This window comes from Lagenorhynchus albirostris, chromosome 12 (assembly GCF_949774975.1).
Source record: "Lagenorhynchus albirostris chromosome 12, mLagAlb1.1, whole genome shotgun sequence".
Taxonomy (NCBI): Eukaryota; Metazoa; Chordata; class Mammalia; order Artiodactyla; family Delphinidae; genus Lagenorhynchus; species Lagenorhynchus albirostris.
This window is the reverse complement of record NC_083106.1, coordinates 51309142-51333671: the sequence shown is the minus strand read 5'-3', so window position 1 is coordinate 51333671 and position 24530 is coordinate 51309142. Positions and strand designations below refer to the sequence as shown.

General features: G+C 48.4%; 1 protein-coding gene and 2 pseudogenes across 1 annotated transcript; all 3 read right to left on the bottom strand.

Moving 5' to 3' along the window:
* Positions 1-2516: 2516 nt before the first annotated feature.
* LOC132530478 (large ribosomal subunit protein P1-like) lies at positions 2517-6379 on the bottom strand (annotated as a pseudogene).
* A 1357-nt stretch (positions 6380-7736) lies between these two features.
* BEND3 (BEN domain containing 3) lies at positions 7737-24130 on the bottom strand. Its single transcript, XM_060167683.1, has 3 exons — positions 24094-24130; positions 23398-23600; positions 7737-10316 (listed from the first exon to the last, which is right to left on the bottom strand). Exons 1-3 carry the CDS (start codon positions 24128-24130, stop codon positions 8070-8072), a joined length of 2487 nt encoding a protein of 828 aa, XP_060023666.1. The 3' UTR covers positions 7737-8069.
* Positions 15532-16085, bottom strand: LOC132530520 (large ribosomal subunit protein uL22-like; annotated as a pseudogene).
* Positions 24131-24530: the final 400 nt, after the last annotated feature.

Genomic DNA, 24530 nt, shown 5'->3' with positions numbered 1-24530 from the left:
CCCAGCTCTGCCAGCATCGTGACCTTGACCAAGTTACTTAACCTCTGAAAGCATCCCCATCTGTAAGATGGGGAATACAAATATCTATCCCACAGGGTTTCCGTGAGGAATAAATGAAATAACGTACGTCACATCCCTAGCACATTCCTGACCCATTGCAGGAGCCTAGAGACCGGGAGCTCTTCTGAAAAACACGACTCCCTATAATTTAAGGCCCCACCGTCACTTCTGAATACACAGCTGCCACACCGCAGAAGCCTCTGGAAGGAAAAGCTGTGGCATTCCATGTTCTCAACCTCTGTCAAGGACACAGTTCACCATCTGGACTACACACTCTAGAAGAACAAACAAATTCCTGCTCTTTAAAATAAAAGCAATGGGGCTTCCCTGGTGGCGCAGTGGTTGAGAGTCCGCCTGCCGATGCAGGGGACGCGGGTTCGTGCCCCGGTCCGGGAAGATCCCACGTGCCGCGGAGCGGCTGGGCCCGTGAGCCATGGCCGCTGAGCCTGCGCGTCCGGAGCCTGTGCTCCGCAACGGGAGAGGCCACAACAATAAGACGCCCACATACCGCCAAAAAAAAAAAAAAAAAAAGCAATGGACAGGCCTCCCCCTGCAGAAATGTTCTGGCAAAAGCTACCACGTTTGGCCAGTGACCCTAAGCCCTGATGCTGAAGCATTTGTAAACCTGCCTCTTCCCACTGACCTGAAAGCTAAGATTTCGTTTATCACTAGTTAAGAAGTCAGGATGGCAAGGTGACTAGAACACCAGCAGAGGAAGGCAGCCTTACTGGGCTGAGAAGGCAGAGTTCAACGATTGTATCAGAACAGAATATTCCCCTCCCTACTTAGAACAGGTGAAGAGTTTCTTCTTTTCGTACGGATCCAAGGACAATTTGGTGAAAACAAAGTCATCCAGCCCTGGACTAATTCTGCAGGTTCACGAAACTCCTCCTCCTCCTCTAGTTCCAGCCCCATTGGCTTCCTTTTATTGTTTCCTAAGGGGTTCTTCTTGTACCCCAAAGCTTGTTTGCATGCTGAACTTTTCACCTAATTAATTCCTCATTTTCAAATCTAGGCTAGTCATCCATTTCCTTGGGGAAGTTTTTTTTTTTTTTTTTCGGTACGCGGGCCTCTCATTGCTGTGGCCTCTCCCGTTGCGGAGCACAGGCTCCGGACGTGCAGGCTCAGCGGCCATGACTCACGGGCCCAGCCGCACCGCGGCATGTGGGATCTTCCCGGACCGGGGCACAAACCCGTGTCCCCCGCATCGGCAGGCGGACTCTCAACCACTGCGCCACCAGGGGAGCCCGGGGAAGTTTTTCCTGACAACTCCAACAAGGACCAGTCTACCTGTTTCACAGTATTAAGTACTCCTCATTAGTAAACTTATAATTTGTAATTTTAAAAAAGGTCAGTTTTATTTGAACACAACAGGAAACCACTTATTTCAGCTCAGATCTATTTCTACTAATCAGTAAAGTGCTAAGCCTTCAGTTTCTGAGATGTACACAGTGTATTTTTCGAAGTCACTGTCATGCAGTGGTTCTGCAGCCTCTGGACACAGCACCAGCACGACCTGGGAACTCTTTAGAAATGCAAATGCTTAGGCACCACCCCAGTCAGACAGAATCAGAACCCCTGGGGTAACGTGCCCTCTGGTGGTTCTGCCCTTTAGTGGATGCTGATGGAGTCCCACCCAGATTCCCTTTCCAGCGCACCCATGCCCTTGCTGCTGAGAGCCAGCTAACCACTCACAATGGCCCTTCTGGAACACTGCCCTTGGCAAAGGGAGCCACCCTGCCAGGCGAGCTACCCCTCTCCCTGGAGAAGACCTCACCGACCAACTGGCCCCTTTGCTGCACCTGGTACTAATTCTGCCAAACAATTCATGTTCTAGGGCCTCCCAGTGGCTGGCAATGAGGCCGGACTGCAGAGGAGACCACACTCTCGCTCACAGCCTTCCCTGGGCCCGTCCTGCTTCCCATCTCCTGGGAGCATGTCCTCAGTCAATTGCACAAGAATCCTAGTCTCAGGCTCTGCTCCCTAAGGAATCTGATCCATGGCAGTCACTTTCACTATCTCAAAAAATTTACTCTTACCAGAACATGTCTGTCCACAACTGCCACAATTATTTCACCCAGGGCAGTTTGAGAACCGGCACCCCCATATCTAAGATCAGACAAACTGGGGCTTAGAGGATGTGGGTGACAGGACACCACTGACTTGTAACTGGTTTCGGGTCTGAATCTCTGTGTATTGTGTGTGGCGCAGGGGTGTTTAGTTTCTGAGATGGTACGGCGGAACGAGACAAACTTGGGTTCAAATCCTGACACTGAAGTTTGCCAGTTGTGTGAACTTGGCCGGTAAACCTTTCTGCTACTTCACCACAAAACGGAGATAATGGCATTGCCCAAGACACTGAGTTTTTATGAGAATTAAATGAGATAACACACATACCCTTCAGGGCCTTAGCTTTCTCGTCTCAACCGGCTTAATTAGGGAACTTACGTCACAGGGTTCCGAGATGATTGCGAGCCGCGATCCAGGTGCAACTCTCAGCGGTGTGCCTCGGCACTGTTGTATATACTCAATGAATGTTAGGTATGCCCAACACTGCCGTCACAGCAAGCAGACAATGAATGTTCGGTCCCACCACTGGCCGAAGGATTTTAGATTTCTCTGGAAGCTCTCTTAAAGAGTCCATTGCATCCCACCGTTCCAAACTTCAGGATAATTTGGTGTGGCGCTCTTATTTCTGAGAACTGCTTTTACAAGTGAAACCACATATACTGAAATTCTCTGATTTTTTTTTTTTGCAAGACCAACAGAAGCAAAGCAAAAACAGAAGCAAAGAGTTCAGCTTTTTTTTTTAACAGTTCAGCTTTTTGTTAAATGTCTTACGTTTAGTCAAAAAAAAAAAAAGCCTGTGTCATCATCAGACTCCTCAGATTCTTCTTTCTTTGCTTCTGCTTTCTTCTCCTCAGCTGGGGCAGCGGCGCTGGAGTGGGCAGGACCGCCTGCTTCTCCTGCTGGACCGGTCCGCCTGCCCCCCACCTTGCAGATGAGGCTCCCGAGGTTGACACTGGCCAGAGCCTCGGCAAACAAGCCTGGCCAGAAGGGCTCGACATTTACGCGGGCTGCTTTAATGAGGGCATTGATCTTACCCTCCGTGACCGTCACGTCACTCGCCGTGCAGACCGGGGGCCGAGTAGATGCAGGCGAGCTCGGAGACCGAGGCCGTGGCGCGGGCGAGCGCTGGGCGGCGGGGTGCCGGCCGCGGCGCCAGTCGCGGCGCCAGTCGCGGCTGAAGGGCGGGCCTCACCCCCGTGCGGCCTCCGCTTCCTCGGAAGCACCGAGCACCTTCTCGGCAGCTGAGGAAAGGCACTTTTTTCTTTTCTTTTGGTCGAAAACAAAGATACCCACAGCCAGAACGGACCTAAAGAATTTAGCCTTCCTTCAAGTCTTGCTTAAACCTGCTCACGGAGTAAAGTCTGAGGCTCCAGCCCCGACCAGCCCTGACCTGCGCGAGGCTTACAGCACAGGTGTCAGGACTCAGGACTGAGCGCTCACGCCCTGGAGGCGGCGGGCTCCAATCGCAGGGCACGACTCACTTCAGGCCGCGCGAACCCCGGGTCCAAAACAGTGTTGCTCTGATAGCTTGAGACCTTATTTTCACTGTGAAATAGTATTCAATGATTTATAATTCGCCAAAGAGGCGAGAAAAAAACATGCATCCTTTTGTTACCAGTTAATAATACGTTAGCTTTGAGGAACGAAATCTCATTTAATCCAAAGTGGAAAAAAAAAGAGTGAACTGAAGCTCTGCTAGTTTAGCAGCAGGGCGGGTCTGGCACCCGACCAGGAAAGGGGGGCAGTCAGCCGCGCCCCTACTGCATGGCCAGGAAGCGGTTTGTGTGGAGACGTCTCAGTCGCTCGGCTGTGACAAACTGCACCCCGATAGCCAGAGCGCGTTAAGTCCGAGAGGCCGAGGTGCCCCGAGTGCCCGCGCCCTCCCCGGGGACGAGGGGGGAGGGGGGGGCCGCACGCAAAGACAGACAGACCCAGACGTTCCGAGAGACCTCTGCCTTAAGAAAATAAGATGTTACGAGACCATGTATTTTCTATTTTTATAACATTTTATATAACTCATAAAACAGTGCTTGTATAAAAATTCACACAAAGTTGCTAGAGAGCATACAATTTCCAAAAATGTCCTGGGTTTTTGTTACATTCAGTTTTCTAAGGATGCACTCAAATCAATGGTAAAATGCAGACATTATGCGATATTTCATTATCTTTGGTAAAACTATACTCATTATTTTGTCTCCTCACAGTATTAATTCTGATATCCACTTTGTGCAGGGTCTGCTGTCACTAGGATGTCAGAAGAACATTAAGGCTGGATCTACAAGAGGCAAGTATCTCCACGTGACAGTCGGAGCCCCTCGGCCCCCGCCCCCTGCCCACTCCGTATCACCATCTACACAGCGAGGCAGGGTAAGAGCCCAATGGCCTCCAGTCCGGGGTCTCGAGACCCTCCTCCTCAGTCAGGCAAGAAGTAAACATCTGGGGGCAAAGGTGAAAACTGAGGCCATCTCTGCAGGAACGCGAGTGGCCATGCTGTGGCAGGGTAGGCCAGTGACTCTTCGCATTTAAACAGCGAATCCCTTCACCACTAAGTAGATCCCATTGGTTGGTCGATGATTGCTGCTGAGGTGGAGCCCCTCCCCCCCAACTTAAAAAGAAAGGAAGGTTTGGAGCCAACACTGAAGGGGGAAGGGGCACACTAACACCCATGACACTGGACACGACTTTATTCCCTGTCAAACGTGTGTGGTCATGTAGACACAGCCAAAGTGAACTGAAGCAGGATTAGAACACTTAGTACATTCATGACTATCTTCATACATTCTTTTAAAACTTACTAACAGAGGAAAACAAGGGACACTACCACCTACTGTGACTTGCTATTTTACTCAACATCAGAATGTATCTGTGCTACTTCTTTAGTCCTCTGGACATGAGGGGGGAGAAATTCCAAAAAAAGCAAACAAGTAAAAATCAAAGAATTTAGATGCGGAGGGAGAAGGGGTTTTGCCAACAGATTTTATGGAAAACATTAAATTTTGAAAAAAAATTAGTATTTTGTACTTCTATTGCTTCGTGTAAAAAAAACTGCCCCTGGAGCCCACCTGTATGGCTGGAGCTCTGAGGACACCACAGAGACAGACACGGGACCCACAGGCGGTTCCTGATGAGTCAGTCCAGAGAGACAAGAAACAGGTCACAGAGTGTGTCCACCTCTCTTCACTGGAAGGGACTCTAAGATTTGGGGGGAAGAAGCCCTACAAGGAAAGGTATTAAGGAAACCACCAAAACACGGTTTCCAAAAACTGAACATGCGTTAGGTTCTAAAGAGACATAGTTCGTTCCTAGAACTTTGTCGATGTCTCTATCGTCGGTAGATAGGATGATTTTTTTTTTTAATTATTAAATGATTGTGCTTCTGAAGTTGCAGGGTCACATTCCACCCTCCAGAAAGCAGGGCAGTTTTCACATGGCTTGGAATCCTCTTGGATACATCCTAGAGACCAGAACAAATTCCATGGCACCCTCGCGCCCACAGGGCTGGTGAGTGAGAGAGCGCCACTGCCGTCTTTGGGTGTGTGCGCGCGCGCAGGCATGCATTTATGTGCTGGAGAGACTAAGGCATAGAGAAAGGCCCAGGAGAGGGGGAAGTGAGTCTCTGGCTGCTCCAGTCCTCCTCCTTTCCAGGCACAAAGAGGTTGAGCTTGTTATTCATGTCGGTCCCCTTCCTCTCACTTCAGTTTTCTACTAAGAAATGTGTGTGTGCACATGTGGGTGTGTGGGGAGACAGTCATTTATTAAGTCCCTGTGCATTTCTAAATTGCAATAATTCAGGTCTGCAGTTTCAATAGAAATAATCTGTAAATGACATTTAAAAGCAAATTTACTAAAATTAGATCAGCAACTTGACACTGCTCAGAATCTTGTCATATTAAAAAAAAAACTGCCCGCTGGGTGCAGGCAAAATTCTGTCATACAGCCACTGAAACTGAAGTCCTTATCTGTATGAAGAAAAGTCATAGACTGTTTCTATTATTTCTGCATTTTAAGGTAGCAAAATATTAAGCCATTAGATTATTAAATCTGTAACATTCCACAAGGGTTTTAGGACTACCCTGTGTGATTCAATTCATTTTCTAGCTTTCTGGTATGATGTACTGTGTTTGGGTTAGACTGTTTCCTTTCCCCCTTAGGCACTGGCCCCCACAGTCAGGTAGGTAAAAGTATTGTTTTTATATTAAGGACTTTACCTGTTGGGGAGTTTCCTCCAGGTTGGAATCCTGGAGAGCATGCCGCTGGCCTGGAGCAATGTGACCTTCCCAACCAGGGGAGAGAAAAGAGGTGTCTCATCCCGAGGCCAAGGGACCAGCCAGATGTAGGACAGCAGGACCTTCTGAGGGCCCAGAGGGAAAGCTCTGAGTGGACCCTAGGAAGGGATATGGGAGCCCCATTTGAGATGGCCTGTGTCCTTCCAATACCAGGTATCCCCAAGAGAGCCCAAGGCTTGGGCCCACCCTGAGGAACAAGGATGTGTACTGACTGGAGGAGCTGACACTTGAGGTGTGGTGAAGTCACCATACAGCTCCCAGAACCCGGGTTTTGTTTTGTACAAATACACACATGGAAAGTAAACAGTTCTTGGTGAGCCCAAAGGGGCCCATCCTTAAATCAAACAAGATATCCACACACACTTCTCCAAGGTAATGTGTTTGCCCCTCCAACAGCATCCTTGCCTAGAGAGGAGAGGGGGCAGTGGGAGGACACAGCTCAAATGAAGACATTGTGAACGTGTTTCCACGTCTCTCTACATTCATATCATCATCATCATCATCATCCAGTGTTCTCGTCTACAGAGTGAGCACAATATTCTACCGGCGCGGCAATGTGGGCCAGGCCGCCCCCTAAGCCCCTTCCTCGGCACCACAGTGGGAGGGAGAAGGTGACTGACCATGGTCAGAAAGACATCGCACTATTCCATCCCCTCCACCGCCATCCAAGAGGCATCCTGACTCTTCCAAAATCCAATGTAAAAGACAAGGTCAGTAAATCCATCTCTGTGCCACCTGAAGCTGTTAGCCACACGCATGATCATGGCCACCTGAAGCTATTAGCCACACGTATGATCATGGCCACCTGAAGCTATTAGCCACAGGCATGATCATGGCCACCTGAAGCTATTAGCCACACGTATGATCATGGCCACCTGAAGCTATTAGCCACAGGCATGATCATGGCCACCTGAAGCTATTAGCCACAGGCATGATCATGGACACCTGAAGCTATTAGCCATCACGCATGATCATGGCCACCTGAAGCTATTATTAGCCACACACATGATCATGGCCACCTGAAGCTGTTAGCCACAGGCATGATCATGGCCATGGCCACCTGAAGCTATTAGCCACAGGCATGATCATGGCCACCTGAAGCTATTAATTAGCCACACACATGATCATGGCACTTCTAAACATTTCATTTATCTGAAACCGTCTTTAAAAAAAAATTCCCAGCAACTGAATTCATCTTACAGTACTTCATCTCAAATATTTAAAAGATTTTTTTCTAAGTAAAATGGCCTCCACAGAGCCCAATGATTTTCTTAAAAAAGGGTTTCTTTTTAACTTAAAAAAAACTGATAAAAGTGGAAGATGTAAAACGTGGGAAGAGGACCAAGAGGGTTGCTCGATTTGCATTTCAAATTGTGAGGGGACTGGGAGGACACTGCCGAGGAGAGGGAACCCTGACTCCTGAGGCCTCTCTGCTATCACAGCTTGGCCCTCCCCCGACTCTGGCTGTACCACCAGGAACACAGGACAAAAGTCGTGAGTACAAGAGGCCAAATGCGAGGCTTCTTTCTCGCGGCCGTGGCCGGCGGGGCGGTCACGTGTGCAAGTGCAGCAGGCCACTCCCCGCTGACATAAGGTGCGCGGCTGTGGACACGTCGCGGGCTCCGGCAGAACGCTCAGTGCCCGCGGTGCCCATCACTTCTCCACCTTCTTGGCTTTCTTCAGGATGTCGCATTTCTTCCTGTTGGGGCGGCGGCACCGTTCGTCGATGCTGGGGATACATTCATAGTGCCACACCTCCTCCATCTTCTCCACCGGGTACACGGCCTCCACGTAGTGGCGGATGAGCCTCAGCCGCGTGGGGTCCAGCTGCTTCTTGTTGCACGCCCCGGAGTGGTTGTACTGCAGCCGTAGGTTCTCGGCGGTGAAGAGTTCGGGGAAGAGCCTGACGAGCAGCCGCGCGGCGAAGTTGCCCACAGAGAGGCTCTGCTGCACGATCTCGCGAACCTCCTTGTCTGACAGCAGGTATGGCGAAGGCACCGGGAAGTCGGGCGAGGGCACCACCAGCTCATCCAGGGGGATCTTGCAGAAGTCCTTGCTGCTCCTTTCGGGGGGCAGCGGGGGCCCCTCAAATTCCTCCCGGAACCGCTCGGGGTTGATTGCATAGCTGGCCAGGTCCCTGCACTCCGGGCCCGGCACATGGACCTTGCGCTGCTGCTGGTAGGAGCGCCTCTGCTCCGTGTCCCGGCGCCGGCAGCGCTCGTCCAGTTTGCCCACGAACTCCAGTGTCCAGACGCGGTCATTCTTGGCCCGCGGGTAGAGTAGCTGCACGTAGTGGCGGATGAGCTTGATGCGGGATGGGTCCAGCTGCTTCTTGCCCAGCGAGCCGCTGCAGTTGTACTGCTTGCGCAGGTTCTCGTGGGTGAAGAGCTCGGGGAACAGGTGCACGAGCAGGCGTGAGGCAAAGTTGCCAATGGACAGGCTGCTTTCGTAGATGCTGCGCAGCTGCTCCTTGCTGAGCAGGCAGTCGGCGCCAGGCACCTCGAAGTCGGGCTGCGGGATCTCCAGCTTGTCGAAGTCGATGGGCACCAGCCAGATCTTCTTGGACCGCCGGCCGGGCCGCTCGCCCTCGAAGCTGTCTTCCACCTTGACCACGGAGATGTCATCGGGAAGGCTGGAAGAGTCGTAGCAGTCGTCCCGCGGGGGCTCGCCCTCGCTGCCCGCGTCCAGCCCCAGGCCCTCCAGCTCGTCGTTGATGCGCTGGGCGCACTGCTGCAGCCAGGCCTCCTCCTCCTGCATGTCGGGGAAGTAGATCTCCGTGTAGTTGCGGATGATCTGCAGCCTCTGTGCGTCTAGCTCCTGCTTGCCTCCGTCCCCGTAGCAGCTGTACTGCTCGCCCAGCTTTCGGTGGTCGAAGAGCTCGGGGAAGAGCCGGTGCAGAAGGAAGACCGCGAACTCCCCTGGCGACGAGGCTTCGTCCAGGAACTCAGTTAGGTCCTGCGTGTCCACCACGTGGTCCGAGGCGATGGTACTGCTCCGGTCCAGGGACAGGGCCTCCTCCTGGTCTTTGTTGTCCAGGAAGTGGCTGGTGTCCACTTGCTCAGCCTCGAAGAAGCCAGCGACCTGGCCACCGGGCTGGCTGTCCTCCATTTCCCGTTGGGCCCAGAAGCGGCTGAAGAAGTCGTTCAGCTGGGGCAGGCACTCAGCCTGCCACACGGCCGTGTCCTTCACTGATGGGTAGTAGACCTCCACGTAGTTGCGGATGAGCTGCAGGTGCAGCGACTCCAGCTTCCGCTTGGCTGCAAAGCCGCAGGCGCTGCAGCCCCGGGAGAAGTCCACGTCGCTGAAGAGCTCAGGGAAGAGCTGCACCAGCAGGCGGCAGGCCAGGTCGCCGCCCGACAGGCTCTGGTCCACGATCTGCTTGAGCTCGGCTGCCGTGAGCTGGTACTCGGGGGGCGGCTGGAACTTGGCTACCATCTCGGTGGGGCTCACCTGCTTCTTGATGCGGCTCACCTCCAGGGAGAGCAGGTCCACCTTGCTGTGCAGCTGCGACATGTTGGAGGAGAGCGTGTTGAGCATGTAGAACATCTTCTGGATGAGAAAGTAGATGTTGGGGTCACTGTCGGTGGCTGCCGCGGCGCCGCCGCCGTCCCGCTTCTGCGGCTCGTTCAGGAGCCGCAGTGGTGAGGGGCTGTTCCTGGGGTTCGCCTTCTCGAAGAGCTCGAACATGTTAAGCGCGTCTCCGGTGGGAGGGTTCTTCTTCTCCATGATCTTGTGCGAGATGCCATACAAAGGCTTCTTGTAGGAGGGCGTGGTCACGTCGTTGCTGGGCTCCTCCTCGCCCGGCCACGCGGAGCCCGAGCTCTTGCCCCTGCCTGCCTGCTCCCCGTTGCCCTGGCAGGGCGAGCCGTTCTCCCGGTTCCGCATGCCTGCTAGGAGCGCCTGGAAGACAAGAAGTGCGTTAGCTGAGGGTTCTGGTTTAATACCCTAGACACAAAAGAGGGGCCGAGGTCGATCGCAGGACCCTGTGAGAAAGTGTTTCCCTTGCCCGGGAATCACTCTACCGGTACACAACACACCACTAACACAAACCTGCATCCCAGCACCAAACTTGCTCGCTCTCCCTACTTCCTGAGAGGCTCAGGCTGGACCTCAAAAGCTTCTAATTCCTGTAGGACACAAGCCCTGAACTTCCTGTCTACAAGGCCTGGCAGGAGAGCAAACACATATCCTGGCAAGGCCGGGCAAGAGTCCTCAAGGGATGGGAGAGAGACCCCCGGGCACGGGAAGCGCTCCTGTGGCAGTTCAGCCTTGGGCAGGCCACCTCATTGCCCTGACTGCTCTCAGACAGGGAGGATTCCTGCCAACGGCAGCTCCAGAAGGCAGCAGTGTGTTGTCCAGTCTGCAGCCTCTAGGAGAGCAGGTGTCTCCACTCTGGACAGCTCCCAAGATGCCTGGTGTTGAGCACGGAAGAACTGGGGTCCAGCAGTCTCCAACCTTTTTGGCACCAGGGACCGGTTTCATGGAAGGCAATTTTCCCACGGACAGTGGTGGGCTGGGGGATGGTTCAGGCGGTGATGTGAGTGATGGGGAGCCATGGGGAGCGGCAGATGAAGCTCCGCTTGCTTACCCGCTGCTCACCTCCTGCTGTGCGGCCTGGTTACTAACAGGCAGTCCACGGCCCAGGGGTTGGGGACCCCTGGTCTAGAGAGTGGCAGTCTGTTGTCAACTCTACCACTGCCTGGAGTCACATCTAATCTCAGACTGGAAAAGGCTCAGAACTCGCCCAAGCTCGGGCGACTGTGGATGCTGTGAAGTGATGAGGCCTCCCAGCTTTCTAAGTCTCGGTCTCCTAGCCCTTCTTGGTCCAGCAGCCCTTCTCAACCAGAATTGCGCAAGAGCATTAAGCCCCATGTCCTAAAGCACCCACTGCATGTACTGAATTAACACCTTTCCTATGCATCTAGAAAGGTGCTTTCTATGTACTCTCCAGCCTTGCTCAATAGAGGACAGTGAGAGAATTAAGCCCTACCAAAAATGATTTCAGGGATTATCTCCTCAACTCTCCCAAGGTTGGCACACTCTGCAGGTCCACTCCTGATGGACTCCCAGGGCAAGTTCAAAATAGCCTTTTTTTTTTTTTAAATAAATAAATAAATTTATTTTTGGCTGCACTGGGTCTTCGTTGCTCTGCACGGGCTTTTCTCTAGCTGCGGTGAGCGGGGGCTACTCTTTGTTGCAGTGCTCGGGCTTCTCATTGCGGTGGCTTCTCTTGTTGCGGAGCACAGGCTCTAGGTGCGTGGGCTTCAGTAGTTGTGGCACGTGGGCTCAGTAGTTGTGGCACATGGGCTTAGTTGCTCCACGGCATGTGGGATCTCCCCAGACCAGGGATCGAACCCGTGTCCCCTGCACTGGCAGGCAGATTCTTAACCACTGTACCACGAGGGAAGTCCTGAAGATACCCTTAAAGGCTCCAAAGCTTGAGCCCAAGCTTCATACCAGAAGGCAACTGCCCAGACCATTTGGGATCCCAGAGTCCTCAGCTTTCTTTAGTGGTTTTCCCTACTGCCAGGCCCTGGACGGTTTAAGAGGCTTATTTACATATATATGGACAAGTGATTTTCAACACAGGTTCAAAGGCAATTCAGTAGAAAAAGGAGAATCTTTTCAACAAATGATGTTAGAAAAATTGGATATACATATGCAAAAAAAAAAAAGCAAAAACGTTTCATCCTACATATATCATATAAAAAATTAACTAAAAATGGATCATGGGTGTAAAACTAAAAACGAACTTACAATTCTAACACTTCTAGAAGAAAGCATAAGAGCAATCCCTTATGACCTTGTTTTAGGCAAATATTTCTCAGATACAATACCACAAGCATGATCCATAAGAGAACAAACTGATAAACTGGACTTCATCCAAATTTAACACTTCTTTAAAAGATGAAAAACAAGCCCAGACTGGAAGAAAACACAGGCAAATCATTTATCTGATAAAGGACTTGAATCCAGATTACATAAAGAACACTCAAACTCAGTATGACATACAACCCAATTAATGGCTTCAATAGTCACTTTGGAGAAACCATATAGATGGCAAAAAAGCACATAAAAAGATGCTTAGTGGGACTTCCATGGTGGTCCAGTGATTAAGACTCCACACTTCTACTGCAGGGGGCACGGGTTCGATCCCTGTTTGGGGAACTAAGATCCCACATGTTCCACAGTGCGGCCAAAAAATAAATTAATTAAAAAAAAAAGATGCTTAGTAATCTGCACATTAAAACCACACGGAGATACCACATCACCCCCACTAGGATGGGTGTAATCAAAAAGACAGGCAGTACTGAATGACGGAGATGATGTGAAGGAACTGGAACTCTCACACGCTGCTGGGGTGGATATAAAATGGTATAACCACTGTAGAAAACAATTGGTATTCTTTTAAGAAGTTAAATATATATGGGACCATATGATCCAGGTATTCCATTCCTAGGTATCCATTTACCAAGCAAAATGAATGCATATGATCACACGAAGACTTACATGCAGATGTTCATGGCAGCCCTGTGTGTAAATAGCCCCAAACTGGAAACAACCCAAGTTTTAAACAAGTATATAGATATGCTGTGTTATACAGCAGAATGCTACTCAGCAATACAGATGATAAACATGATACTCACGATGAATCTCAAAATAATTAAGCTGAGTGAAAGAAGCCAGTCAAACGAAAGAGGCCTGTAGGATTCCAGTCATATAAAATTCTAGAAAATGCCAATTCATCTTTAGTGACAGAAAGCAGATTAGTCGTTACCTGGGGATGGGGGGAGGATGCAAAAGGGCACAAGGAGACGTTCATGGTAGCAGGCGATGGATATGTTTCTCATCTTGATCGTGGCATAGTTTTGTTGGTATACACGTCAAAACTTACCAAATGGTATGCTTTAAATATGTGCCGTTTACATATTTCAGTCATCAGTTTGTTTTTGACAAATGTTGAATTTGACCCCAAAACATACTGGAATATATTTTTGAGGGTCTAATGAAGCAGAAGAACTAATTGGTGAGCACCTGTGGGTGTCAGGGGAGCAGGCAGGGTTGAAGCACAAAGCACGTGCTTCCACAGACATGTGCATGCCTCAGGCAACTAGAAAACGGACGACGACAGAGTGCATCCTTAGGCTGCTCCCCACCTGGGGAAGAATATGGTTGGCACGGCCTGGCCCAGCCCAGCGCTTCTGAAAGTCGAATATCCATATGAACAGCCTGGGGTCTAGTTAGAATACAGATTCTAGGGCTTCCCTGGTGGTGCAGTGGTTGGGAGTCCGCCTGCCGATGCAGGGGACACGGGTTCGTGCCCCGGTCCGGGAAGATCCCACATGCTGCAGAGCAGCTGGGCCCGTGAGCCATGGCCGCTGAGCCTGCGCATCCGGAGCCTGTGCTCCGCAACGGGAGAGGCCACAACAGTGAGAGGCCCGCGTACCGCAAAAAACAAAAACAAAAACAAAACAACAACAAAAAAACTACAATGAGGTATCACCTCACACCAGTGAGAATGGGCATCATTAGAAAATCTACAAACAACAAATGCTGGAGAGGGTGTGGAGGAAAGGGAACCCTCTTGCACTGTTGGTGGGAATGTAAATTGATACAGCCACTATGGAGAACAGTATGGAGGTTCCTTAAAAAACTAAAAATAGAATTACCATATGACCCAGCAATCCCACGACTGGGCATATACCCTGAGAAAACCATAATTCAAAAAGACACATGCATCCCAATGTTCATTGCAGCACTATTTACAATAGCCAGGTCATGGAAGCAACCTAAATGCCCATCAACAGACGAATGGATAAAGAAGATGTGGCACAGATATGCAATGGAATATTACTCAGCCGTAAAAAGGAATGAAATTGGGTCATTTGTAGAAACATGGATGGATCTAGAGACTGTCATACAGAGTGAAGTAAGTCAGAAAGAGAAAAACAAATATCGTATATTAATGCATATATGTGGAACCTAGAAAAATGGTACAGATGAACTGGTTTGCAGGGCAGAAATAGAGACACAGATGTAGAGAACAAACATATGGACACCAAGGGGGGAAAGTGGTTGGTGGTGGTGGTGGTGGTGGGATGAATTGGGATATTGGGATTGACATATATACACTAATATGTATAAAATGGATAACTAATAAGAACCTGCTGTATAAAAAATAAATAAATAAAATAAAATTCAAAAAAAAATTTATAGAACAAAAAACCAAATCCGCCTTCCAATCCAGGGGATGCGGGTTCGATCCCTGGTTGGGGAATTAAGATCCCGCATGCCGCAGGGCAACTGAGCCCTTGTGCCACAACTAGAGAGCCTGTGCACCACAACAAAGATCCTGAGTGCTGCAACTAAGACCTGACGCAGCCAAAAATAAATAAATAAAATAAATAAATATTAAAAAAAAGAAAACTTAAAAAAAATTAAAATAAATAAAAAGGAAGAAAGAAAGGAAAGAAAGAAACCACATACACATACATCAGAAACTTGGAGAAAGAAAGGGATGGAGATGGTTGAAAATCTTTACTCCTGACACAGTGTGTTTAGAACTGTGGGTTGTCACGTGACCCATTACTAAATGATGACATTGATTTGATGGGTCAAGACCAGCATAAAAGAGGGAGGGGAGAATTCCTTGGCAGTCCAGTGGTTAGGGCTCCATGCTTCTACTGCAGGGGGCACGGGTTCAATCCCTGGTCGGGGAACTAAGATCCTACATGCCGCGCAGTGCAACCAAAAAAACAAAAACAAAGAAAGAAAGAGGGAGGGAAGGAGGAAGTATGAAAGAGAGACAGGAAAGAAAGAAAAAAAGAACAGAATAGAAAATATCAGAGGGCATTGCACACAGTAAGTAAATTCAAGAAGTTTTGTTCTACTGCTCTGTGTCTATGTATTTACATACAAATCCATATATGTGGACCAGATGGCTCTATAAGGTGAATTTATAACTGTGGGTCACTGTTGAAAAGCACTGCCCTAATAAATTCATATTGTCTTACTTGCTAATTCCTATAGACTGTAAATTAGATTTTTAGCAATTTACTCACCATTAAATTTTTTCTTTTTTTTTACTTTTATTTCCATTTATTTTTTGCAGCATTTATTCCCGGGCCATAAGTTTTTGTTTCTTCAGTTTCTTCTGGGATATCTTTTTCTTACGGTCAACCTCCCCTTCTGGTTTAGGAACAATCTGTTCTTTTACAGTAAGGATCATCTCAGTGTGGCAGGGAGAGCTCATGTATGGGTTGATCCCACCATGAACTCTGTAAGTCCTGCACCGCATCTTGGGGGCTTTGTTCACCTGGATGTGCTCAATGACCAGAGAATCTACATCTAAGCCCTTAAGTTCAGCATTACTCTCTGCATTTTTGAGCGTGTGCAGTGAAAATTCAGCACTCTTTTTGGGCCACCGACCCTGCATCCAGCCCCACTGTTTGGCCTGGGCACACCTACCAGCTCCACCATTGTAGCGACAGAATGGCACACGTTGCTCCTTTAAAGTGACATCCTTCAGATACTTGGTGGCTTTCGGATATGCGTACTCTTAGTGGCCTGGGCAGTTTCATGAGTGTTCTTAAAGTGAACACGAAGATTTGAACCTCTTGATTTGCATGATTTTGTGGGGTTTTCTGGGTCAAGTGAATAGTGAACCATTTTTAGAGGTCACCTCAAGCTGCTTACCGGAAAAGGAAAAAGCACTCACCATTAAATTTTATTACACCAAAATAATTTTGGAGGTCCCATGGATCATAAGATTTCCGTGAGGTTTTACCAATATAGAGTAATTTGAGTGTGTAATGTCAATCATTAAAAATATATATATAATTACATTACAACTGATTTTGGAAAGGGGCAAAGGCTTTGTAACAAGCAGTTCCGCTAATACATTTAAATAAGATTCCATGCAGAGAAAGATCACCAGAAACTCACATGCCATGCAATAAGAGTACACGTTCTAGGGGGGGATCTGCCCTTATTAACACTCAGAGTAGCAAATAAGCACAGGGACAAGTTTCTGGGTGAACTATCTGAACAAAACAAACAGAAGTCGTTTGACTCCAGCACATTCCTACAGTGAGCGAAGTGCAGTGTATCAGAACTGGAGACCCCCCATAACTCTCAATAGTCAGCCTCATTAATAAAAACATTTCAGTTTCTACCAAGCATGTTAGAAACACTGCCATCAATACAAACATTTTTGGCTAAGTGGCTTGAATAAAAAATTAAGTTAGAGTCCCAGCAGAGGGCAACATTCCTCACTCCCAGAGACCCTGGATACACAATTCAACACAAAGCATGACACAAGCACCAAAGAGAAGGTTCTTAGATATCCCCACACTGGTGTCCTGTCAACTCAGTGCTCCAGTTAATTCCACAAACGCTGCCAAGGCACGATGGGCTGGCTGCATTTGCTGCTGCTGATAAAATCTCTGCTCAGCTGTCTAGGAGTATCAAGAAATCTTTAAATCTGTGCTACTTGGCACTGGTGTCTGGCTGACACCGTCCCCAGTTCTCCGAGGCTCATCTTCCAACCATATGTGAACTCTGCTGCACAGCTCAGGCTCTGCACTGCCAGCGTCTCTCCTGGATCCGATCCGTGCATTTCATTCTGTCACTAGCACCCTTAGACTCCCGCGGGAATGCCCAATCTCTTGGCTGGAGAGTCTGACTGATCAAAAACAGGTTGATGCAAGGTTACGGATGTGTCCATGCCCAGTGACATCTTGGGGACCGGGTCACCATGGAGATGCTCCAAGTCCTGAGTCTTCCTCAAGACTCCAAATCCAAGAGCAGTCACTGAATTCAGTTCAACGAATGATGAGTGGCTAAGTGGTGCCCAGTCAGCTAAGTGGAACACCAAGAAAGCAGCAAGCCTTCAGAGGAGCAGGGAGTTGAGAATCAATGTGGCATCAAGGGCAGACCATGGAAAAGGGCTCCTAGGGCGCTGGCATCACCACCCACCTCCAAATAAGCGAGACGGGGTGATGCTTTTCATTTTAACAGAATGTTTATCTTCATCATCATCATCATTAAATGACCAGATGTAGTTAGCAATAAGGAATGGAAGAGCTTTCTACCACACAGAGTCAGTAAACAAACATTACTGAGTGCCCAGCATCTGTCAGGCACGGTGCAAGGCCCTGGGGACACAGGGAACAAGCCTGTCTCTGCCCTCATGGCTTTTATCCTTTGGGTTATCCTTTATACTGCTGACACTGTGTGGTGAGGATGGAGAATGTGTTATCATGCCTGAAAAAATAAGAATCTGGGGAGATAAAGCAACTTATAGGAAGGGAGAAGAGAAAGACCACAGGGATGGCAAACTATCAGGGCAGGGCATCCTCAGAGGCTCCTCACTGCATATCCTACAAATACCCCACAGTGCTCAGGGCCACCAGTGCTTTAAGTGCACAGTTCCAAATCAAGCAGGCTTGGTAGTGCTAGCTTCTCTGAGCCTCATTAAAATGGGAATGGCCACAGTACCTATCTGCTAGGGCTGCTGTGGAAATGACTACGAATCTCCAGCTGGGACCATACTGAATGACACCTAGGAGGTGTTCAGTACATTTGCACTGAGCGAATAAGATGGCAGTTCCATTCTCCAACTGAAAACCAAACTGCAATGACACTTTAGGATTAAAAACAAACATAGAAACAAAGAACCCCAGGAGAACAAGGCTAACTTCTGCCTGGCCCAGGGCTCTTGAATATCACCCCCAGTTCCATGAACAAAAAGATGATTAGCAATAAAAACGCTGGATACTCACCTCCCACATCTGCTGTATTTGGCTATCATGCCTCTCCCAGCAGAGGCGCCAAATATGTCTTTATGCAGCCTTTTGTTAGATTTTTTGAGGGAGGTTTTATTTTTCTTCTAAGCATTGTACTAAATGTCACTCATAAACAGGCCATCAGCACCGATGGGAGTTTGAATGTGACAGACCTTTAGCATCAGGGCTGCCACTCACATCCTCCCCCCTCGCCCTCATCCCCCTTCCTTGGGGTCAAAGGAGAAGATGGAAGGTGCTCAGAATCAAGGGCACTCGGGCCGGCGGCAGCCAGGAGGGCATCAGGTGGCCTCTCTTGGCAATTCCATGCCATTCTCCTTCTGATAAACATGGAGGGAGGTGGCTGAATACTGACCGTAAGGGGTGGTAGCTGGAGATGGGGGTTGGGGAGCAGTAAATAAACATTTTTGAAGGCTGATGTAGGGCAAGCCCCGTGCTGGGCTCCTTCCAGGGGCTGTCGCAATCCACACAAGGAACCAATGAGGAAGCAGTGTCACCCCTCATCACCGTGGAGGGACCTGAGTTTGGGAGGTCACAGAATTGGCCAAAGGCTCCATGGTGAACTCCCCCTTATCCGACTCCAGTCTCCGTTCATTCTGGAACTGACCATTCCTATGGGCTGGATCAGAGAAGGTGGGGCTCACCTCCTGGATACGCAGCGGGGAGCTGAGAGCTGAGTGTTCCCAGTCACTCCTGCCACCTCACACCAGGATCAAGGCTGCCCCACTGGTATCCTGGCACTTGACTTTAACTTATATGTCTGAGCTGGCTCTTCTCTCCGGGGGAGATATTCCCTCATCACCGTTACACGGATTAAATGAAACAAGACAAGGAGTGGGGTTATTTGTCAGGTAGGGAGTCAACAGCTGTTAATGTACATCCTTTCCACTTTTTTGGATTATTGCTTGATTCAGCCTCCGTTCCTCCGTCTTACCCTGTGATGAAAGTGCTTAAGATACTTGTATATACTCCCTGCTTCCGCTCTCCCACTTTCTCCTTCCCCACGACATATGTAAGATGGATCAGAGAAAACCCAGGGAGAGAAGGATAAAGGGCTATCCACTCTAAATTAAGACTAGTACCATTTTGAAAAATCAACACATGCTATAATTTCATAAAACCAATGGATTGTTCAAAAGCCCCCAGGGCTCTGAGGCTACTGATTTACTGACATATCAGCTTGTACAAACTTTTAAAAGGAAGCACTGCCTTGACTTCACACGTCACCATTCTACAAGGAGCTCAAGAATTTCAAAAGGTTCATACTTACATATACATATACTTTTTACAGAACAGGAAGGGGAGCAGGGCTATCAACCTCATGTTATCTACACTAACGGAAATGAACAAAGCTAACAGCACTCCCAAAATAAAACCCAGGACTTCAAGTGTCTTTTCTACTCCAAAATCTAATGGGTTACAGCTGCCTGCTGTATCCAATCCATTGAAAAGTAAACATAGGGGACTTCCCTGGTGGCGCAGTGGCTGGGAGTCCGCCTGCCAATGGAGGGAACACAGGTGGGATCCTGGTCCGGGAGGATCCCACATGCCGCGGAGCAGCTGAGCCCGTGCGCCACAACTATTGAAGCCCATGCTCTGCAGCAGGGGAGGCCACCGCAATGAGAGGCCTGCACACCGTGATGAGGGGTGGACCCCGCTCACCACAACTGGAGAGGGCCTACGTGCAGCAACAAAGACCCAACGCAGCCAAAAATAAATAAATTAAAAAAAAAAAAAAAGTAGGGCTTCCCTGGTGGCGCAGTGGTTGAGAGTCCGCCTGCCGATGCAGGGGACGCGGGTTCGTGCCCCGGTCCGGGAGGATCCCACATGCCGCAGAGCGGCTAGGCCCATGAGCCATGGCCGCTGAGCCTGTGCGTCTGGAGCCTGTGCTCCACAACAGGAGAGGCCACAACAGTGAGAGGCCCGCGTACCGCAAAAAAAAAAAAAGAAAAAAAAAAAAGTAAACATAGATGACCAATTAGAATATGTAAATTGGACAAGTCATATTAGAAATATTCAAATATATATTGGTTCCCTTTTCTCCAAACATGTCAGGATTCCTGCATGCTGCTGCAGCTCCGGCCAGACGAAGCTTATTGCCTCACCAGATCTAGAAGAGCATCTGCAACCTTCAAATCATTTCTGTGATGCTCAGGGAAATCCTTCCACTGTGAACCTCAGCGGACCTTTCCCCAATGCAGGACTTTCCTGACTTGCTTCATACACTGAAGGATTCAACTAAAATACAAATCATGAGAACCTTCTCCTTCCCTTTCTATCCCCAGAAGACGAAGATGCTCCCTTCTCTACGATGCCAATAAAATGTGTTGGACGAAAGGATGAAGAGTGACACCATTTGTGCAATGAGGCAATGGGGCCAACCTGGGCTGCCCACAAAGGCCACAAACCAGCCTACATGTGATCAGAATTCCTTCTTGATGCAAGAGCTGGCTGTTCCTTGCTGTGGTGAATTGTTTATGAAAATGGCCATCATAGTTCCCCTGTCCTTGTGTGGAAATCTCTTTGCAACGTGACCTTGTTGCTCCCACCATCGGGAGGTGGTGTCTAGTTTTCCACCCCTTGATCTAGATTTGGCCACATGACTGGCTTTGACTGGTGGCCCATGAGCAAATGTGTCGCAAGCAGAGGCATCAAAAGTGTTTGCTCCCCAGAGTCTGCCCTCCTCGCTCCTCCTTGGAAATCTTCCACGCGTGAGAGTAAGCCTGGACTAGCCTCCTCCTCGTAGGGGGTGAGGAAGTGCATAAAGGGAAGCTGGAGTCACCCCACCAGCCCAGGTGAGGCCCGGATACGGGAGTGAGGTCCTCCCTTACCACCTGGCCCCAGCCACATCAGGCCAAACCAGAGGAAGCACCAGCTGACTCACAGAACTGAATGGAACAGTGGTTACTTTAAGGCGGCTAAGTTTGGGGATGGTTTGCCACAGCAAAGGTGAACCAATACACTCAACTTTGTGCTCCATTTCTTGAACTCAAGCTTTACTTATAAACGTGAGTGTGCAGAATTGATCATAAGCAGAATTTATCGTGACACACAGAAGACGTTTCCTGGAGTTCCTTCAGGGACATACCATAGTGCTTCTCAAACTCCTCAACCCTTTCAGAATAACCTCGAGGAGCCCAACCCTTAGAATCACTCACAGGAGGGCACAAGGTTTATGGATATGGACACGGATGGTCCCTGTGGCACTACATGTAATGACATAAAAGTTCCTATATACCAATCGTTAGGGAAAAGGATAATAAATTATGGTTTACAAATAAAGCATTTTTTAAAAAGCAGATGGGTAAAGGTTTTTCAAACAAGCTATTGGACTAACCATCTTGTAGCTTCATTAGCCACAGCAGGCATCTCTCCAGTCAGGAATCTGAGTTTTCATCTACAATCAACTTACTGCACTGGAAACTGCCGTCCACACATGAAACTTTCCCTAGAGTCCCAAGGTATGCAGCAAGCGGCTGGTTTAGGCAGCCAGGGTCAAGGGTGGGGTATTTTTCATTAATCCTTCATAAAAAAATGATCACACAGGTATAAGAAAATTCAACTTTTTTCTGGGTATTATGGATTTTCTAAAATGTATTGCTGGAGTACTCATGATAGCCAAAAAGTGGGAACAACCCAAATGTCCATCAACTGATGAATGATAAACAAAATGTGATATATTCACACCATGAAATATTATTTGGCCATAAAAAGGAATGAAGAACTGATAACATGCTTCAGCAAGGATGAACTTTAAAAACATTAGGCTAAGTAAAAGAAGCCAGATACAAAAAGCCACATAGTCTATGATTCCATTTATATGAAATGTCCAGAACTGGCAAATCCACAGAGACAGAAAGCAGATGAGTGGTTGCCAAGAGCGACAGGAGCGGTGGATGGGGAGTGACTGCTTAACTGGGTACAAGATTTCTTTGTGGGGTGATGAAAATGTGCTAAAATTTATCATAGTAATGGTTGTACAACTCTCCGAATCTACTAAAAACCACTGACTTGAACAATGTAAACTGGTGAATTGTATAGTATGTGAATTATATCTCAATAGAGCTGTTTGGAAAAAAATTCCAAATAAATAAATAAATGAATGTATCCCTCAATGTTCCATGATGTGGCATGCAGATCAGTCCTCATTATAATGTAATATTAACTTGCATATTGAAATCCTAGTGAAAATCTTAATCTCATCACTTTACTAAATCTCTAAAACCTATCAATTCCCAATTTATTTAGATCTGGGGTAGCATCTAATAGAGGAGAATTAAAACAAACCAGTAACAACCCAGAGTCCCAGGCTGATACCCCATGGTGTACTGGCTAATGATGATGAACTCTGAAACGTGGGCTCTATTGAACAGACGTGCAGAAGCTGAAATGCCTATCTGGGTCCCTCATAGAGCACGCGCGCATGTGTGTGTGTGAGTGGTGAGTAGCTGCGTTAGAGAGCTTGGGAAAACATTCTTCTAAGAGTTTAAGGTGTGATCTGCCCGTCTGTGGAGAGGCTCTGTGGAACAGGCATTCCGGGCCAGACACCTCATCTCCCAAACTCCCCTGTCTCCTCAGTCTTAACTGTTTTGTGTACCTGTCTTGTCTCCCATCTGGACTCCAGGCTACTAGAGGGGACCACTATGTCCAGTTCCATTTTCTCTCTCTCAGAACTTAGCGAAGTTCAATATAATCAGCAGGTGATTAAGAAATAAAGCAGGGCTTCCCTGGTGGCGCAGTGGTTGAGAGTCCGCCTGCCAATGCAGGGGACACGGGTTCGTGCCCCGGTCCGGGAGGATCCCACATGCCGCAGAGCGGCTGGGCCCGTGAGCCATGGCCGCTGAGCCTGCGCGCCCGGAGCCTGTGCTCCGCAGCAGGAGAGCCCACAACAGTGAGAGACCCACGTGCCACAAAAAAAAAAAAAAAAGAAAGCAAATTCATAAAATAGGTAGGTTAGGGGTCACACGCATGTTATAAAATAATTGGTCTTTTTACAAAAAGATTCATTGAATAAGCTCTCCTAATAGATACAAAAGATGGATCTGATTTAGGAAAAGACCTGCTAAGCCTCACCTTCTCCAGGAATCTAGGTAAGGTGTGCGCTATGTGAAATGTGGTAGGCTTTCACTAACAGTCCTTGCTATCAACAAGTTCCTGCTTTCCCTGTGAGCCCTCACCTCGGGAATCAGCCGCCGCCTCTTCACGCTTGGGACGGAGTCTGGCGGGCCCTCGCCGCCCGGCTGCTTTCTCTTGCTGGAGTCCTGGAGGCCAGTGAAGACGCTGTCCAGAGCGTGCTTCTCGGAGGACCTGGAATTCACTGAGCAGTCCAGGGCAGCATCTTCGGCCTCTGTCTCCACTTTCACAGTGTTATTTTTCAGAACTGTGGCAGAGAAGAAATAGGGCTCAGCGGGGAGACCACCTGGCGGCGCTGGGATTAGCAGGGTCCCCTGAGCGGCAGGTTGTATGCGGCCGCCCTTTGATACTATCACTCAGATAACAATATCTGAGTAACAGATCACAATAAAACTGGCTTTCCAATCAAGCAATCTGTATCTCACCACACTAGTGCTATACAATGATACCATGTTCCAAGCACATTTTGTTCAAAACAGGTTTTAAAGTCTTTTCTCAGGGGAGGGAGAGGAGATGGAAAGAGAGAAACTACTCTTTTAAATGATGCTTTTAAAAAAGTAACTCTGGAAAGATACATAAAACACCACACGTGTGAGCGGAGAAGGATGGGAATCAGGGGTGAGAGGAGACTTTTCTTGATTTTTCATCATGTATCTTTTAATATTTTTGAACCACGTAAACGTATCTAAAAAAAGTATTCAGTTAAAATATTTTTTAAAAAGAGGCTTTTCTTTTTTTACCTTCTTCTACATCTTCACTGAATTCAGTTGCATTCATCTTCTATTCCACTAAATGAAAAGACAAAGACAAAGTCTTGATTTATTGTTCGTTTTTTAAAATTTTACCCACCTATAAGAAATTCCCTTACCCTCCCAATCCTGGCTCCCGGTAATAGAAGGTTAAGCCAATGCGACTCTGCAACATCAAGGAAAACTTCATCCTCTTGTTTGCAGTTGCTCAGAAACAGCCAGGCCTCCTGTATGCCTGCTGGGAGTGCTTCTCCAAGACTTTATGTGGGCAGAATGCATCTTAAAGCATCAACTGAGACCCACTTACAGAAAGAAAGGAACATATTTGAGAAAATCAAGTCTTACAAAAGACCTCAGTTTGGATGATCTGTTAGTCCCTGCCTTAAACATTCTAGCCACAAAATGAAACGGCTGACAAAGGTCCACAG

Bases quoted from the DNA above. Each gene is read 5' to 3' on its own strand.
- BEND3 (XM_060167683.1), bottom strand. From the start codon at position 24,130: ATGAATGCAACTGAATTCAGTGAAGATGTAGAAGAAG. The intron at 23,601-24,093 runs GTAAAAAAAGAA...TCTCTGCCACAG, and splicing joins CAGTGAAGATGTAGAAGAAG to TTCTGAAAAATAACACTGTG. The intron at 10,317-23,397 runs GTGAGGGCTCAC...CTTGTCTTCCAG, and splicing joins GGCGGCGGCTGATTCCCGAG to GCGCTCCTAGCAGGCATGCG.